Below are 15,680 nucleotides of genomic sequence, written 5' to 3' on the forward strand. Positions count from 1 at the left end.
ATATGCTGTATGATTTATGGTTAACTCTAATTAGGAAGCTATCTTCCTCCTGATGATGATGATAGTAGTGGATACATGTCTGTTCTCATCTCTCATCCTCTTGATTACATACTTTCTGATTCAGTTTCTTAGGATGCAGCTGTTGTTGTCCTTCCTTCAAAAAAAAAAAAGGAAAAAAACTAGTGTTTTTTTCAGTGCTAACACCGTTGTGAATTGTGATGACCTGTGTGCTTGCGTCCAGGTATCCAAGCTGGGATTGGGGTGCATGAGCCTCAGTGGAGCATACGATTCTGCGCACAGCGAAGAATATGGGATAGCCGTCATCAAGCATGCCTTCAGCAAGAGAATCACCTTTTTCGACACCTCCGATTTCTATGGACCCCGTGCCTGTGAGATCTTGATTGGAAAGGTTCAAACTTTCAATCTCTTTTCTCCTTATTGAAGGAATTAGATGTTGTGCACTAGAATTAAACGTGAAAAAGAATTGATGCTTGCTTGTAGGCCTTGAAGCAGTTGCCCCGAGAAAAGATTCAATTGGCCACAAAATTTGGCATTGTAGGGGTTGATCAGACTGGTTTTGTTGTAAATGGTCGGCCAGAATATGTTCGAGCATGCTGCGAGGCAAGCCTCGAGCGTCTTGGTGTGGAATACATTGATCTATACTATCAGCACCGTGTGGATAAGACAGTGCCAATTGAGGATACTGTAAGCACTAACCTTTTAGATTCAAGTTATGGTTTGTCTGACTTGATCTTTTTTTTTTGTGTGTGTTCTTTGTGTCAATGGAACCTGCATTTGTTTTGGTGTTTGATAGATGGGGGAGCTGAAGAAGTTGGTGGAAGAGGGCAAAGTGAAGTACATCGGGCTATCAGAACCCAGCCCCGACACAATCCGGCGTGCACATGCCGTGCATCCTATTACTGCACTCCAGATGGAGTGGTCTCTCTGGTCTCGTGATATAGAAGGAGAAATAGTTCCACTCTGCAGGTCTGGTTAGAAATTAGATTCCTGTTTAACAAGGTTTAATTGTTTTTTTCTTTTAAGAAAAAAAGTTTGTGTATGAATGAATTGTCCATGCCTGTATAGTAGGCAAAAATCCGGTTTAATAAGGTTGATTCATAGAACACCACATTTTTGTTACGAATCGAAGTGCCCACTAACCTTTCCATAGCCACTGAAAAGATGCCCAGAGGCTCAAAATCTAATTGGTATTAAGTGTTATTAAGATAAGAGCAAAGAAGCATCGCATAGACAATTAAACAAATAATTTCATAGCGCGACTTGTAATTAGTTTCAGAAAACCTTTAGAACCTGTTGTAAAAGAAAATCATACATAATGCTCTATGATGGAAATCCTTCAGGCATCATTCCTCTGGAGAGAGTAGAGAAAATAAAAGACAAAGGATGTCTTAAAATGATTCTAGTTTTTGACTAATAACTTATCTTGGTCACTATTGGATCATTGTATTCTTTAACAATTGGGGAGTTTGACTGATGTGATGCACTTAAAGTTCACAAATACATGATGTTTCTTATAAAATGCAGAGAACTTGGCATCGGAATAGTTACATACAGTCCACTTGGTCGTGGTTTCTTTGGTGGAAAAGGAGCTGGAGAAAGTATTCCTTCAGGCAGTGTATTGGTATGAACTTCAATATGATCACAACCTCCGTATTGAAACTTTCATCTCTGAAGAATATTGAAACTTTTTTTATGTTGAGATGCTAACATGTACAATGTTTAAAAAATGGAATTTCTTTTTACTCATTATGCATCCATATGATTGGTTAGGCTTCACATCCAAGGTTTACTGGAGAAAACTTGGAAAAGAACAGGATTCTGTACCTGCGAATAGAGGAATTAGCTGCAAAGTATCAGTGCACCCCTGCTCAGCTAGCTCTTGCTTGGGTTCTTCATCAAGGGGATGATGTGGTTCCTATCCCAGGCAAGTAATTGGATCTGAAGTATGTAGCATGCATTTATGTGAATATTACTTTATCATATAAATTTAGCACACATGTTTGAAAGGATGCTTTATATTTCTATTAGTATTGTTTCTTAATTTTTGGATACAAATATCAACTAGACCAAGACTTGCCCAGGGCTATTAAGAAATGATGCTAGTTCCCTATAACTTTATGTGGCTGGGAGATGGCTTAAAATTTTTACCCGATAGATTGGTTTTTAAATCTTGAAATATTTATTTAAACTTGTATATATTAATTGTTTAAAATAACAAGACAAATAGAACTGTATTTACAAAAGGGAGAAATCCTTATAATTTTTGTTAAAGGAAAGTATATAAGACTATGCTAATCAATTCTAAATTAGAACTAGCAAAAGGGTTGTGTCTGATAAACAAATTGTCAGAAGAAGTGCTATATCATACGTATTTATAACCTTGTTGCCTAGTAGATGCAGCCCAAAGGGGGAGGGGGGGGGGGGGGTGAATTGGGCTTTTAAAAACTTTTAATTACTTCTAAACTTTTGAGTTAATTAAGCTAAGTTATATGGATGCACAGTAGAACTTAAACTTAGCAACATATTAATTCTAATCTAATCAAGATTAAAACTATTAGGCAGCAGGTAAATGAGCTCAATAAAAGATTAGTCTAAGTTTTAGCAAGCATGCAATTCAATGCAGTTAATCTTGATGCAGATTTGTCAAGTGAAACTTTACTAAACAATTTGAATATACTTGATACTAAAGGGTGTGAGAAAGTAAGCAATTCAATCAGACATTTGACTAAGTAAATAGGTGAGAAAATCAAACAATAAAAGGAAGCATTACAAACACAATGATAAGTTAAAACCTTTAACTTATTAGAACATGTAGCAGAGAATTCAGCTTATAAAGTTAAGTATAGCGGAGAGATAATCTAAACAGAGGAGCTAGCTTAATACAATCAAGAGTACAATTCTAATCAAAGTTAGCTAGATGAAGATGAAGCAAGTTAAAACTAGCTAAACAATTTTAACTAGAATTGCAACTGAATGAATAGGCAAGTAAGCTAAAGAAGAAACAAAGCATTACAAACACACAAAAGTATAATGGTTCGGTGCCAACTGCACCTACGTCTACTCCTCAAGCTCTCTTAGGAATTTCACTATAATCCTCCTGATTACAGTGTGGTCGTTTTCCGAGTTCACAACCCAACTCGTTGTTTTTTCGAGATCACAATGAACCCAATACAATTGATTGTTTTTTTCGGGCTCAACAATCAAACCCAGTACCATTTGTTTTTCGGGATCACAAACAACCCAGTTGGTTTTGCGGGATCACCAACCAAACCTTACACGTTGTTTTTCGGGATCCCAACAAACCCAGTTGATTTTAAAGAGAATCAACTAAAACCTTTTTCCTCAAGCTCCATCCTTGTAAAACTTGATACAATTGAAGAATTGAAAGAATTAAAGCACACTAAAGTTAAGCTCAAGATGTAAAACACAAATGAAAAAGAGCAAAACTCGGATTGGTGAAGTGGTTGATCTTTGAAGCTCTTCACCAATTTGTTGAGGTTGAGAATGTGATCTTGAGGCTCTTGGTGGATGCTCTGATTGATCCTAACTTGAATAGCTCACTTCTTGCTCAAATATTTGGCCCTTTTTGTGGATTTTGGCGTTATGCTATCTTTTTTAGAGTTCTTGAAATATTTGATCTTGTGGAGCTCTCCCTCTCTTTGTTTGATGGTGTTTCCATGAATTTATAGTCTTAAGAACATGTGGGAAGCTTCTCCAAGCCGTTAGAGACGAAATAGAGCCGTTGGAAGTGAAAAACTAGCCGTTGGAGCCGTAAAAAACTAGCCGTTATAGTTGTCAATGCAGTGGAGTCGGCTCCTGCAGAATTGGAGTCGGCTACAGCAGAGTTGGAGTCGGCTCCAGCAGAGTTGGAGTTGGCTCCAGCACTGTTCCTAAAAATTATCTTTTTGTCCTAACTGAGAGAGTCGGCTCGAATGAAGTAGGAGTTGATTCGAGCTCTGTGCCATGGGACTCCAAAGTGCCAGAGTCGACTCTAAGCTTCCAGGAGTCGACTCGAGGATGTTCTTTTGGATTTTTCTTTGAATTGCTCTTAGAGACTGTTTCTGTGTTCCATACCTGCGACACCTAGGTCACATTAGAGAAAATCTTACTATTGCGTCAAGGCTCATCCTCTTTAATATTTTCTGAGAACTACAGTGGTAATATGCCACCACCAGGATTGAAGTCCAGGACTTCTTCCTAGAGTAAAGGGTGCCAACTGGTGGACCAAGTCTTGTTGCTGAATTACATAGATAGTTTGCCCTGTATCTACTGCATGAAATATCTTCTGAAATTTCACTATCTGATTCGCTTTAAAAAGTGGAGAAAAAAACTATGAGGTAAAATTTATGATAGTTACTATAGACTATTGAGTTATAGTTTATCTGTTGGATTTGGTGGAGGAGCTTGTTTCAGCTTAACATGGTCTAAAAATTCCAACACTAGCCAATTATGCATCAGGTATCAAGCTCAGGGTTGCACTAAGAGCAGGGGAAGGTTTTGCTAGCTTCGTGCTCCCTTTTTACTAATTTGAATTGCAACGACTCTATTTAGTTTTTGATGTTATTATCAGTATTTGTTCAGAGCTATTCAAAATAATTTCATTAAATTAAAGTGCATATATAGCTTTCGACAACCTATTACTTCGAAAGGAAGTAAGTTGCACTAAGATTAATGAAAGGAATCTGTTTAGTCCAAAGATATCAAGCCCCCAACAGTCCAACATGATCAGAAATATGTTGCCTAATGTCTAGGCTGTTTTTTTTCGAGGGAACATGTAATGTATGGATTGTTAACTTTTACTTTTTATGAGATATTGATATTTGTTAAAGGATCAAATCCTTTGTAAAACCCTATAAAAGTGTCTATGCAGTATATTGAATGTACTTGAACACTTGAAACATACTATGATGATTGTTCTTCCCATAATTTTCTTCTTATGACTCATTTTACATTCAGCATGATTTATGTGATGTGAATCGTCATGGTTTAGTGCTTCTCTATAGAGGCCCTACTTAAGAATAACGCGAACTTCTACAATTTTGTTAACCAAGAAAGATCTGACACACTTTTCATCTCTTAGCTCTGGAAAACTGCACAGGAAAAATCTGCCATTGTGGCCATCAATTATAAGCCATGCTTGCATCAAGGTTGACAGGGATATAAAACCTAAGCAGCTCATCTGATAGCATCAATAGAAGTATGAGTGCCATTTTGCTTTGCAAAAAAGATGGTGAAAAGGGGGATTGGAGATGGACTTCTTGGAGGGTGGAGATTCTTTTAGTTTTCTCCTCTCGGTTTCTTCTCCCCTCTTGGGTGGTAGAGAGAGAAAAGGAGGGAGGGGGTTGAATGGCTGCTGTGCTGTGATGTTGCAGTTGCCGCTTGGGTACTCACTTGAAGGGGAGATGGTGGGATGGGGTGAATTTTCCATAATGACCCTACTTTCTCTTATAGAGAGGTTCCTTTATGGACAAATTCTTTTCTTTACCTTGACCATGAAGTGCCATGGGATGACCTTTTCATGGTAAACAGTATTGCCAAGCATTATCTCAGTTATTTAATCAGTTTAATGGCCCTTCATTTAGAGTAATTACTTTTATGTGCTTCCATTCAAGAATTATATTAAATTGAAAAAGCTTCTTGTCTATCTTTGTTAGATTCATGTATCTTTGTTGAAATAATGTACTTGATAGCTATCTATTTTTATATTTTTTTTAAATATTTTATATTTATTAAAAAAATTATTATTAAAAAAAAAGGCCCCGTTCATTGGATTCGCCTTAGGCCCCAGAATGTATTGAGCCGCCCCTAAGCTTACCAATATCATTGATGCTTAAACAAATAAAACAATCTTGTATCCAACCTAAGCAAAATGTGAAGCACAAAGGACATAAATTGGGTACCACATCTGCTGTATGTGTCTGACAACTTTTTATCATGCAACTTCAATATTTTCAGGAACGACCAAGATCAAAAACCTAGATGCTAATATAGGTTCTTTGAAGCTGAAGCTCACAAAAGAGGATTTGAAGGAAATATCCAATGCAGTGAATGAAGAAGAGGTGGCGGGTTCTAATGCCTTTGCTTTTTCAGAACATGACCATTGGAAGTATGCAAATACACCTGCTAAAAATTGCAATGCCACATCTTAAGTTTGTTCTGGTCCTGTGTGTTTTGCTGTTGTAATATTGTGAATGTTGAATGAGGACAGGAGTAAGATCCTTTTGCAGCCGACCTTTATTTGGAAGCTTGTTGCTGTATTTGAAGATAAATTATGGATTAAGAGTGCTGGGTGATCTGTGATATTAGGGTGCTTGGTCATCTCTTAGATATTATAAACTCTCTCTCTCTCTCTCTCTCTCTCTCTGTGTGTGTGTGTGTGTGTGTGTGTGTGTGTGTGCATCTCTCTGAGACAATATATGATGTGATTAATAAAATTAATGTTTGATTGCCTTGTCAAAATTGTGGAAGATAAGATTTGGATATGGAAGTTGGTATCTATGTACATAGGATCCCAAGAATATTAATTCTAGTTATCTTGAAGATTATATAAATACCAAGCTCAATTTACATCAAGTGGTTCTCTAGTGTTGAATGTTGATCTTGTACGATTCTTGTAGCTCCGAATTTTTAAATGAATTCATTCTATCTTCTCAAACACAAATAATTTGATTTTAAAGCAGGGAAAGATGGTTAATCCTGCATGCATAGCTTGTGCACGAGTTGAAATAGGTAGTCGATCTGCAGATTTTACACAAAGCTGGAATCTTGAATCTAAGTAATTAATGCCTCAAACAGGGAGTTCTGGTTAATTTTGGTCAAATATGAGGTGCCTAACCTAAAGTTAGCTGCCATCATGACTTCACAGGAAGCTAAAATCTTATGACTAGCCCCTCTTATTAAAATAAATATATCTTTTTTAAGTTTAGAGAGAGAAAGGAAAGGAGGCCTCCTTGCATTATAACTACGAAAGTCTAAATTCTTGCATAACCTTTTTGGTTGCTAAGAAGGATATGACTATTCTAACATCTTCAATTCCTTACAATTAAAAATTCTAAAAAATAATTATCCTTTTTTTTAAAAGCAAAATAAGGTGAGGTTGCAATTTTGATTCATTATCCAAGAAAAGCTAAGCTTCTATGGGAAAAGCCCTAGTAACAAGTAAGATACATTGCCTATTATTCTCTTAAGGTGACATCTCATGAAACAATCTCACATAGAAAAAAAAAATCAATCATTTTTAACTAGGACTTTGTTAACCCGTTGCAACCCTTTGTTTAATAATTAGGGATTAGAAATCCCGAATGGTGCATCTCTTTATATTTACGCTTGGATAATTACATGTAGGTGGGTCTACTTTCATTTTTAAAAAAATTTAGAAATTTGCTAACAGTTTATCTATGGCCTTCTTACCTTGTAAGAGTTCGATGAAGTCTCTATCTCCTACTATTTTAGTAAATAATAATTTCTTTTCCATATTACCATTCGTCCCTTTTTCATTATTCTATTTAGGACTTTATATATGGTAGGTGCAAGTGAATGTGGCTTTCTAATGAAAGTCTATATTTGTGGTAGAATAGGGATGAATAGATGTGACAATATAATGAAAAAATGACAAAAAGGGGAACATGTCTAAACAATACTCTTGTTTAAGAGTAATGATATTCAAACCTATTTTTTATCAACAATTTTATCTTATATGGTGTGATAAAGGCATTAGTGGTGAAACCAACAACCACCTAGTCCCATGTGGAATACCATCAATGTTGGAAAAGTTTTTCTTAACAATGTAGCTTTTTCCATATTTAATATAAATTAATTATAATGCACATGATAAATGCACGTGGCTACTACTAAAATTTTTAGATATAGAATAATTTTATAAAGATTGTAGTATGATGCAATATATTTCTGTTATGAAATTAGTTAAAATTTATTTGGTTCTCACCTAATAGTACGAAAAGAATTATGAGTGTTTTTCTGCTCCAGCATTTGTCAAGAAAAAAATGTTAAAAAATTGAAAAACTAGTTGGAGGTGTTTGGATATACTTAATCTTGTTATATTTTTAGAAAATGCTCTCTCTTTCTCTCCTCTTTTGCAACAAGACATAATATAGGAAAGTAGGTGCCAGGAGATGTTTCATAAACTCAAACAAAAGTATAAATGTCAAACCAGATATTCATACTTTAAACATCAAATTTTATGGTTTTCTCCCTAACTTTTGAGAGAGAGAGAGAGAGACTTTCCCATATTATTAATTAAGTCTCATAACTTGGAGATGCACTACCTAAGATTTGAATCTAGAACGTTTGGTTGCTACTTAGAGAGGAATAGTGTGTAAGCCCCATTTTCTTCATCTTTTAAACAACAAAAATATGGCCAATAGCTCCATTTTTAAATTTGAAACTTCTCAAGAAGTTGAGAAGTATAAGAGATGGTTAATATCCTCCTACAGCAATCTTAAAAGCTTACCAATATCATCAATGCTTACAAAATTTAAAACACTTGTCATCTAGCCTAACCAAACTGTTCAGCACCAAGGATACATACATACATACATACATTTATTGGGAACCATATGCACATCTTTGTGCATGACAACTATCATGCGTCTAGCTTTAGTATTTTCAGGAATGACTAAGATCAAGAACTCAGATATTAATATAGGCACTTTGCAGATGAAGCTCATTAGAGAAGACTAGAAAGAAATATCGACATGGTTAATGAAGAAGAGGTGGTAGGTTCTGGTGCCTTTAGTTTATTGGAACGTTAGAGCTGGAAGTGTGCAAATATGTTTGCTAAAGATTGCAATGCAAAGCTTAAGATTTTCCATCATGCGCAGTTTGCTGTAATTATATTATAAAAGTTGAATGATGACAGAGAGGAGAACAAGATCCATTTAGAATCCACCTAGATTGGAAGCTTGCTGCATTAACAGATAATATGAATAAGAGTGTTGGTTGATCCATGATAACAAAATACTTGATTATCTCTAACATTATAAGGTTTTTCTCCTGTCTCTTTATATATAAGGTGGTGAGAAGATATGATTAAGGTTTTAAGGTTCAATTGTACGGTCAAACTATAAAAGAGAAAAGATTTGGCTAAGAAAGTTGATGTTTATGTATTTATGGTCTCAATGGTTCTCGAGTCAAGATTCTCTCCAGTTGAGGATTAAACAGCAGGAGTCCAGTCAAGCATCACCAAGCCCAGTGTATTCTGGGATACCTTGTGATTGATTAGAGCCTGTGAGATTCGTGCCCCACGCTATGCCTACCCTAATCAAACAACTTTAATCTTGATGAAAGAAAATACAAAAAGATAAATGCATACGAATTAGACTTATTTTACTCTCAGATTTATTAAATCAAATATAATCCTAAAAGATAAGTGAGTACGAATTAGACTTATTTTACTCCCAGGAATTTCTCCCTGTTGCCAAAGTGCAAAATTATGAATCGAAGAAAAAGTGAGATTAAATTTAGCAGTTGTCAAAATACCAAAATGGATACGGCTTCTGAGCGGCCGAGCTCGTTCCCCTACTCATTGGCATTATCGCCGGACCTCGGCCCGTCGGGTTCCTACTTCCATAGAAACAAAATTATCTACCCTTGAGAAAGCGATGGAAACCATATATCTTACGAGAAGAATCATAATTAAGAACCAAAATAGGGTGAGGCAAGGCAAGCTACCATTGTTGGACAAAGCCAAGTTCTCTTCAGTGTGGGCTGTGGACAAATGGAGGAGCAGACACCAATGATCCCCAGAGTGAAGTTGGGATCCCAGGGATTAGAGGTATCTCCCCTTCCTTCTTCTTTTTATGCCTCCTTTGTTTTCTAATCATATGCTGCATGATTTGTTCTTACCTCTAATTAGGAAGCTATCCTCTAATTACTACTATGTTTTCTGATTCAGTTTCTTAAGATGCAGATGCTGTTATCCTTCCTTAAAAAAATAAGGAAAAAAACTAGTTTTTTTTTCAATGCTAATACCGTTGTGAATTGTGATGACCTGTGTGCTTGTGTCCAGGTATCCAAGCTGGGATTGGGGTGCGTGAGCCTCAGTGGAGGATACAATTCTCCGCTCAGCGACGAAGATGGGATAGCCGTCATCAAGCGTGCCTTCAGCATGGGAATCACCTTTTTCGACACCTCCGATATCTATGGACCCGGAACCAATGAGATCTTGATTGGAAAGGTTCAAACTTACAATCTCTTTTCTCTTTATTGAAGGAATTAGATGTTGTGCACTAGAATTAAACGTGAAAAAGAATTGATGCTTGCTTGTAGGCCTTGAAGCAGTTGCCCCGAGAAAAGATTCAATTGGCCACAAAATTTGGCATTGTAGGGGTTGATCAGACTGGTATGGTTGTAAATGGTCGGCCAGAATATGTTCGAGCATGCTGCGAGGCAAGCCTCGAGCGTCTTGGTGTGGAATATATTGATCTATACTATCAGCACCGTGTGGATAAGACAGTGCCAATTGAGGATACTGTAAGCACTAACCTTTTAGATTCAAGTTATGGTTTGTGTGAATTGATTTTTTTTTTGTGTGTGTGTGTGTGTGTGTTCTTTGTGGCAATGGAACCTGCATTTGTTTTGGTGTTTGATAGATGGGGGAGCTGAAGAAGTTGGTGGAAGAGGGCAAAGTGAAGTACATCGGGCTATCAGAACCCAGCCCCGACACAATCCGGCGTGCACATGCCGTTCATCCTATTACTGCACTCCAGATGGAGTGGTCTCTCTGGTCTCGTGATATAGAAGGAGAAATAGTTCCACTCTGCAGGTCTGGTTAGAATCATGTTTAACATGGTTTAATTGTCTTTTTTTTTAAGATAAAAGGTTTGTGTACGAATGAATTACCCATCCCTGTATAATAGGCTAAAATCCAGTTTAATAAGGTTGATTCATAGAACACCAAATTTTTGTTACGAATAGAAGTGCCCACATCCCTTTCCATGGCAACTGGAAAAATGCCCAGAGGCTCAAAATCTAATTGGTATTAAGTGTTATTAAGATAAGAGCAAAGAAGCATCACATAGACAATTAAACAAATAATTTCATAGCGCGACTTGTAATTAGTTTCAGAAAACCTTTAGAACCTGTTGTAAAAGAAAATCATACATAATGCTCTATGATGGAAATCCTTCAGGCATCATTCCTCTGGAGAGAGTAGAGAAAATAAAAGACAAAGGATGTCTTAAAATGATTCTAGTTTTTGACTAATAACTTATCTTGGTCACTATTGGATCATTGTATTCTTTAACAATTGGGGAGTTTGACTGATGTGATGCACTTAAAGTTCACAAATACATGATGTTTCTTATAAAATGCAGAGAACTTGGCATCGGAATAGTTACATACAGTCCTCTTGGTCGCGGTTTCTTTGGTGGAAAAGGAGTTGGAGAAAGTATTCCTTTAGGCAGTGTATTGGTATGAACTTCAATATAATCACAACCTCTGTATTGAAACTTTTTTCTCTGAAGAATATTTAAAGTTTTTTTATGTTGAGATGCTAACATGTACAATGTTTGAAAAATGGAATATTGTTTTTACTCATTATGCATCCATATGATTGGTTAGGCTTTACATCCAAGGTTTACTGGAGAAAACTTGGAAAAGAACAAGATTCTGTACCTGCGAATAGAAAAATTAGCTGCAAAGTATCAGTGCACCCCTGCTCAGCTAGCTCTTGCTTGGGTTCTTCATCAAGGGGATGATGTGGTTCCTATCCCAGGCAAGTAATTGGATCTGAAGTATGTAGCATGCATTTATGTGAATATTAGTTTATCGTATAAATTTGGCACACATCAGGATGCTTTCTATTTCTATTAGTATTGTTTCTTAATTTTTGGACACAAATATCAACTAGACCAAGACTTTCCCAGAGCTATTACGAAATGATGCTAGCTCCCTATAGCATTATGTGACTGGGAGATGGCTTTAAATTTTTACCGATAGATTGGTTTTTAAAACTTGAAATATTTATTTAAACTTGTATATATTGTTCAAAATAGCAGGACAAATATAACTATATTTACAAAAGGGAGAAAACCTTATAATCTTTGTTAAAGGAAAGTACATAAAACTCTGCTAATCAATTCTAAATTAGAACCAGCAAAAAGGTTGTGTCTGATAAAAATATTGTCAGAAGAAGTGCTATATTATACGTGCTTATAACCTAAATGAGGATTACTAGAGAAGAAAAGAATTTCTCACATGTATATACACACACATATGTAGGGTCGGCGTCGAAACCCCAATAGCTAATTTTTTTAAATTTGAACTTTCATAAAATTGGGATGCATAAAGGCATGGTCAATATCCTCGTTGTGCAGCCTTAATAAGCTTACCAATATCATTGATGCTTAAACAAATAAAACACTCTTGTATCCAACCTAAGCAAAATATGAAGCACCGAGGACATATGTTGGATTCCATATGTGCATGCCTTTGTATGACAACATTTTATCATGTAACTTTTGTTGGGATTTGTATCCCAAGTGTCAATCGTTAGCATATTGATGATTGAATTTTGTAAGTGAATTGACAAATTAATAAAGTGTTATTTGGCATTATTCATCATTTCATTGTACATCTTCAAATGAACTCTTATATATATCATGAAGTCCTTAGGACTTATTTTATGATAAAGGAGGATTTATCTTCAAGTCCTTAAACCTATTCGCGACCAAATGATATACTGTTACTAGGACGACAGCATTATCGAGATTAGGTCGTTGTGTGACATATACGTTGGTTGTCCTCTTAACCAAGAAGTGTGGAGACACTAATATGTCACACAGGTAAAGTATAGTAGTACATTTCACTGAACGTGACCAATTGCGAAATGCTCTACTATCAAGAGATGTTCCGAGTAGATATGGGTGTAAGTATCCCTCAAACCTGAGATCACCATAGTGATTAGCAAGCAACTCACTGTACTTTGGTACTGAACTAGCAGAATTTCTAATTCTGGGGTGGAAGGTTACTGGGTGCAGTCAAGTACTTGCAAAATCGGTGCGTGAGTCAAGATGGAATTGATTCCTCCTGAAAACAGGAGATAATGCTTTATGTTCAATTTAGCAAAACCTTGGCCAGGATAATCCTTGTGATGAGTCACGGGATTTCTAAAGTTGATCACATAGTGGATGTACTGATTAGAGAGTTGACAGAATTCTGGGGTCATCCTAGCATTAGGATTCAAAGGGATGAATTATATAGTAACCATAATCCAGGGTTTCAAAATATTTGCTTCGCATATATTCGGCTTATCCGGACGTCGGGTACCACTGCTAGATGGTCACGTCGATTAGTGCAGGAAGTCGTTCATGTACTACCGGCTTAGGTTCGAACCTATGAGGTCACATGCATAGAAGTTTCTTGATTGATCAAAATGGCTGATGGATGATTAAGAATCATTTAGGGATAATTTGGTCAATTCGATTGGCAAATTATCTTATAAAATAATTAAAGTAATTATTGGAGGATTGATTAGTAATTAAATTAATAATAAACTCAATTTGATTGAATAATTGGACTAAGGATGAGCCAAATTGAATTGGATTCAATTTTGGGCTCAATCAGGGTTTTGACTTGATTGGATTAGGTCTGAACCAAGAGGACTTAAGTTGACCAAATTGAATTAGATTCAATTTGTGCTTAATTAGGGTTTGACCTAATTGGATTAGGTTCAACCCAAGGAGATTGGACTTTCCTAATTGTTAGGATTTGATCGAATTAAATAGGTTTGATCTGAATTGTTCGGATCTCGAAATTCACATGTCACATGCTCATGCATGGCGCCATGAATTAAATTTTAATTTGATTAAAAATTAATTTAAATTATTAATGGTGCCATGGGACACATGGAAACCATCTGGAAGGGGAAACATGAGATAAGATCTCATGATAAGTGTCAAACCTAATTACTTCGTGGCGCATGAGTGAAGCATGCTTCAAATCGGTGGCGACATGAGTTGAGTTTGAATTTTGAATTCAAACATTAAGTCATATGGAAACTATGAATCAGATGGCTCATTCATCCACCAACTAAATGAGGATATGGCGAGTGGAATTTTGAAAATTATCAATGGGAATTTCGAATTAAAATTGAATAGAAAAGTCAGCACCATCCATTTCGATCTTATCTCACTCGCATGAACCATTTATTGTTTGAATTTTGAATTCAAACAAGATAGGATCTATCTTGTTACAACCAACCCCTTCATGCACCAATAAGATACCAGATTTTTATTTGAATTTCGAATTCAAATGATCAAATGGCGTGCCATTAAAAGGATGATCTCCTTGTGTCGCCAACACCTTGAAATTCAGCCTTGTCCATCTCGCCATTTCTTCCTCCTCTAAGTTCATCTTGCCATAGCTGATAGGGATCCCTGAAAAGAGATTTTAGATCAGATCTAAGTCCTCTTTAATTCCTACAAACCATTCCTCCAAAATCTTCCAAGAAGGCAAATCAAAAGTTGATAGTGTCGGAAAGATCGAATTTCAGCAACAAAGGATCCTGCGCAAGCTAGCACTTCCATGGGATTGGATCTCTCCAGGAGCTTCGCATGGATTACTCGTAGAGGCCAGATGACTGTGTGGCTATGGAGCTCGAGCATCAGATCCATTACCTTCTGATTTCGTAAAGGTATTAATCTAGATCCAGAGTTAAATCTTATAGGATCCAATCCCCAAGGGTTAAACCTATTTTGGGGCTTCTCACAGAATAATTTTCAGAGCCTATTCGATGGGCATTCGAAGATTAGTTGGATCATAGATTAGTTAAGTTTAGAACTTAATTAATTTCATTTCAGATTTGATATTAATTATGCAAGCTTTTAGCATAATCGTTTAAACGATCCCGGCATATTAATCATGAGTTCTAGTAGTGGTATTTTGAGATTTGATTTCTTATGCATGCTAGAATTAAAATGTTTAATTCGATTTTTTCGCTGCGATTTTCAAAAATTAAAAGAACTATGTATGGCTTGATCCCCCTTGTGAAGAGGTACGTAGACAACTCGAACAGGTGCAGCCATTGATTTTGAAAAATTCTAAATTTCAGCATACTATCACTACTAGACTGCATAGATCACTTTCAACTTCAATATTTTCAGGAACGAGCAAGATCAAAAACCTAGATGCTAATATAGGTTCTTTGAAGCTGAAGCTCACAAAAGAGGACTTGAAGGAAATATCCAATGCAGTGAATGAAGAAGAGGTGGCGGGTTCTAATGCCTTTGGTTTTTCAGAACATTACCAGTGGAAGTATGCAAATACACCTGCTAAAAATTGCAATGCCACATCTTAAGTTTTTCTGTTAATGTGTGGTTTGCTATTATAATATTGTAAATGTTGAATGAGGACAGGAGTAAGATCCTTTTGCAGTCGACCTTAATTTGGAAGCTTGTTGCTGTATTTGTAGATAAATTATGAATTAAGTGTGCTGGATGATCTGTGATATTAGGGTGCTTGGTCATCTTTTAGATATTATAAGGTCTCTCTCTCTCTCTCTCTCTCTCTCTCTCTCTCTCTCTGTGTGTGTGTGTGTGTGTGTGTGTGTGTGTGTGGGCGCGCGCGCGTGCACACATCTCTTTGAGAGAAGATATGATGGGATTAATATGATTAATCTTTGATCGCCTTGTCAAAAATGT

At 36.3% G+C, this 15,680-nt stretch overlaps 2 protein-coding genes across 2 annotated transcripts; both read left to right on the forward strand.

The window, feature by feature from the left end:
- The first annotated feature begins 204 nt into the window (after window positions 1–204).
- Window positions 205–6,323, forward strand: LOC103708200 (putative aldo-keto reductase 1). Its single transcript, XM_039114307.3, has 6 exons — window positions 205–409; window positions 502–705; window positions 815–987; window positions 1,546–1,642; window positions 1,792–1,945; window positions 5,977–6,323. The coding sequence occupies exons 1-6, from the start codon at window positions 266–268 to the stop codon at window positions 6,168–6,170; spliced, it is 966 nt and encodes a 321-aa protein (XP_038970235.1). The 5' UTR covers window positions 205–265; the 3' UTR covers window positions 6,171–6,323.
- Window positions 6,324–9,621: 3,298 nt separating this feature from the next.
- LOC103708134 (perakine reductase-like) lies at window positions 9,622–15,474 on the forward strand. Its single transcript, XM_008792912.5, has 7 exons — window positions 9,622–9,814; window positions 10,049–10,216; window positions 10,309–10,512; window positions 10,632–10,804; window positions 11,355–11,451; window positions 11,602–11,755; window positions 15,144–15,474. The coding sequence occupies exons 1-7, from the start codon at window positions 9,758–9,760 to the stop codon at window positions 15,335–15,337; spliced, it is 1,047 nt and encodes a 348-aa protein (XP_008791134.1). The 5' UTR covers window positions 9,622–9,757; the 3' UTR covers window positions 15,338–15,474.
- The last annotated feature ends 206 nt before the right edge of the window (window positions 15,475–15,680 follow it).

Source organism: Phoenix dactylifera, chromosome 1 (assembly GCF_051530095.1).
Source record: "Phoenix dactylifera cultivar Ajwa chromosome 1, Ajwa_hap1_PhDact_Kaust_v1.1, whole genome shotgun sequence".
Taxonomy (NCBI): Eukaryota; Viridiplantae; Streptophyta; class Magnoliopsida; order Arecales; family Arecaceae; genus Phoenix; species Phoenix dactylifera.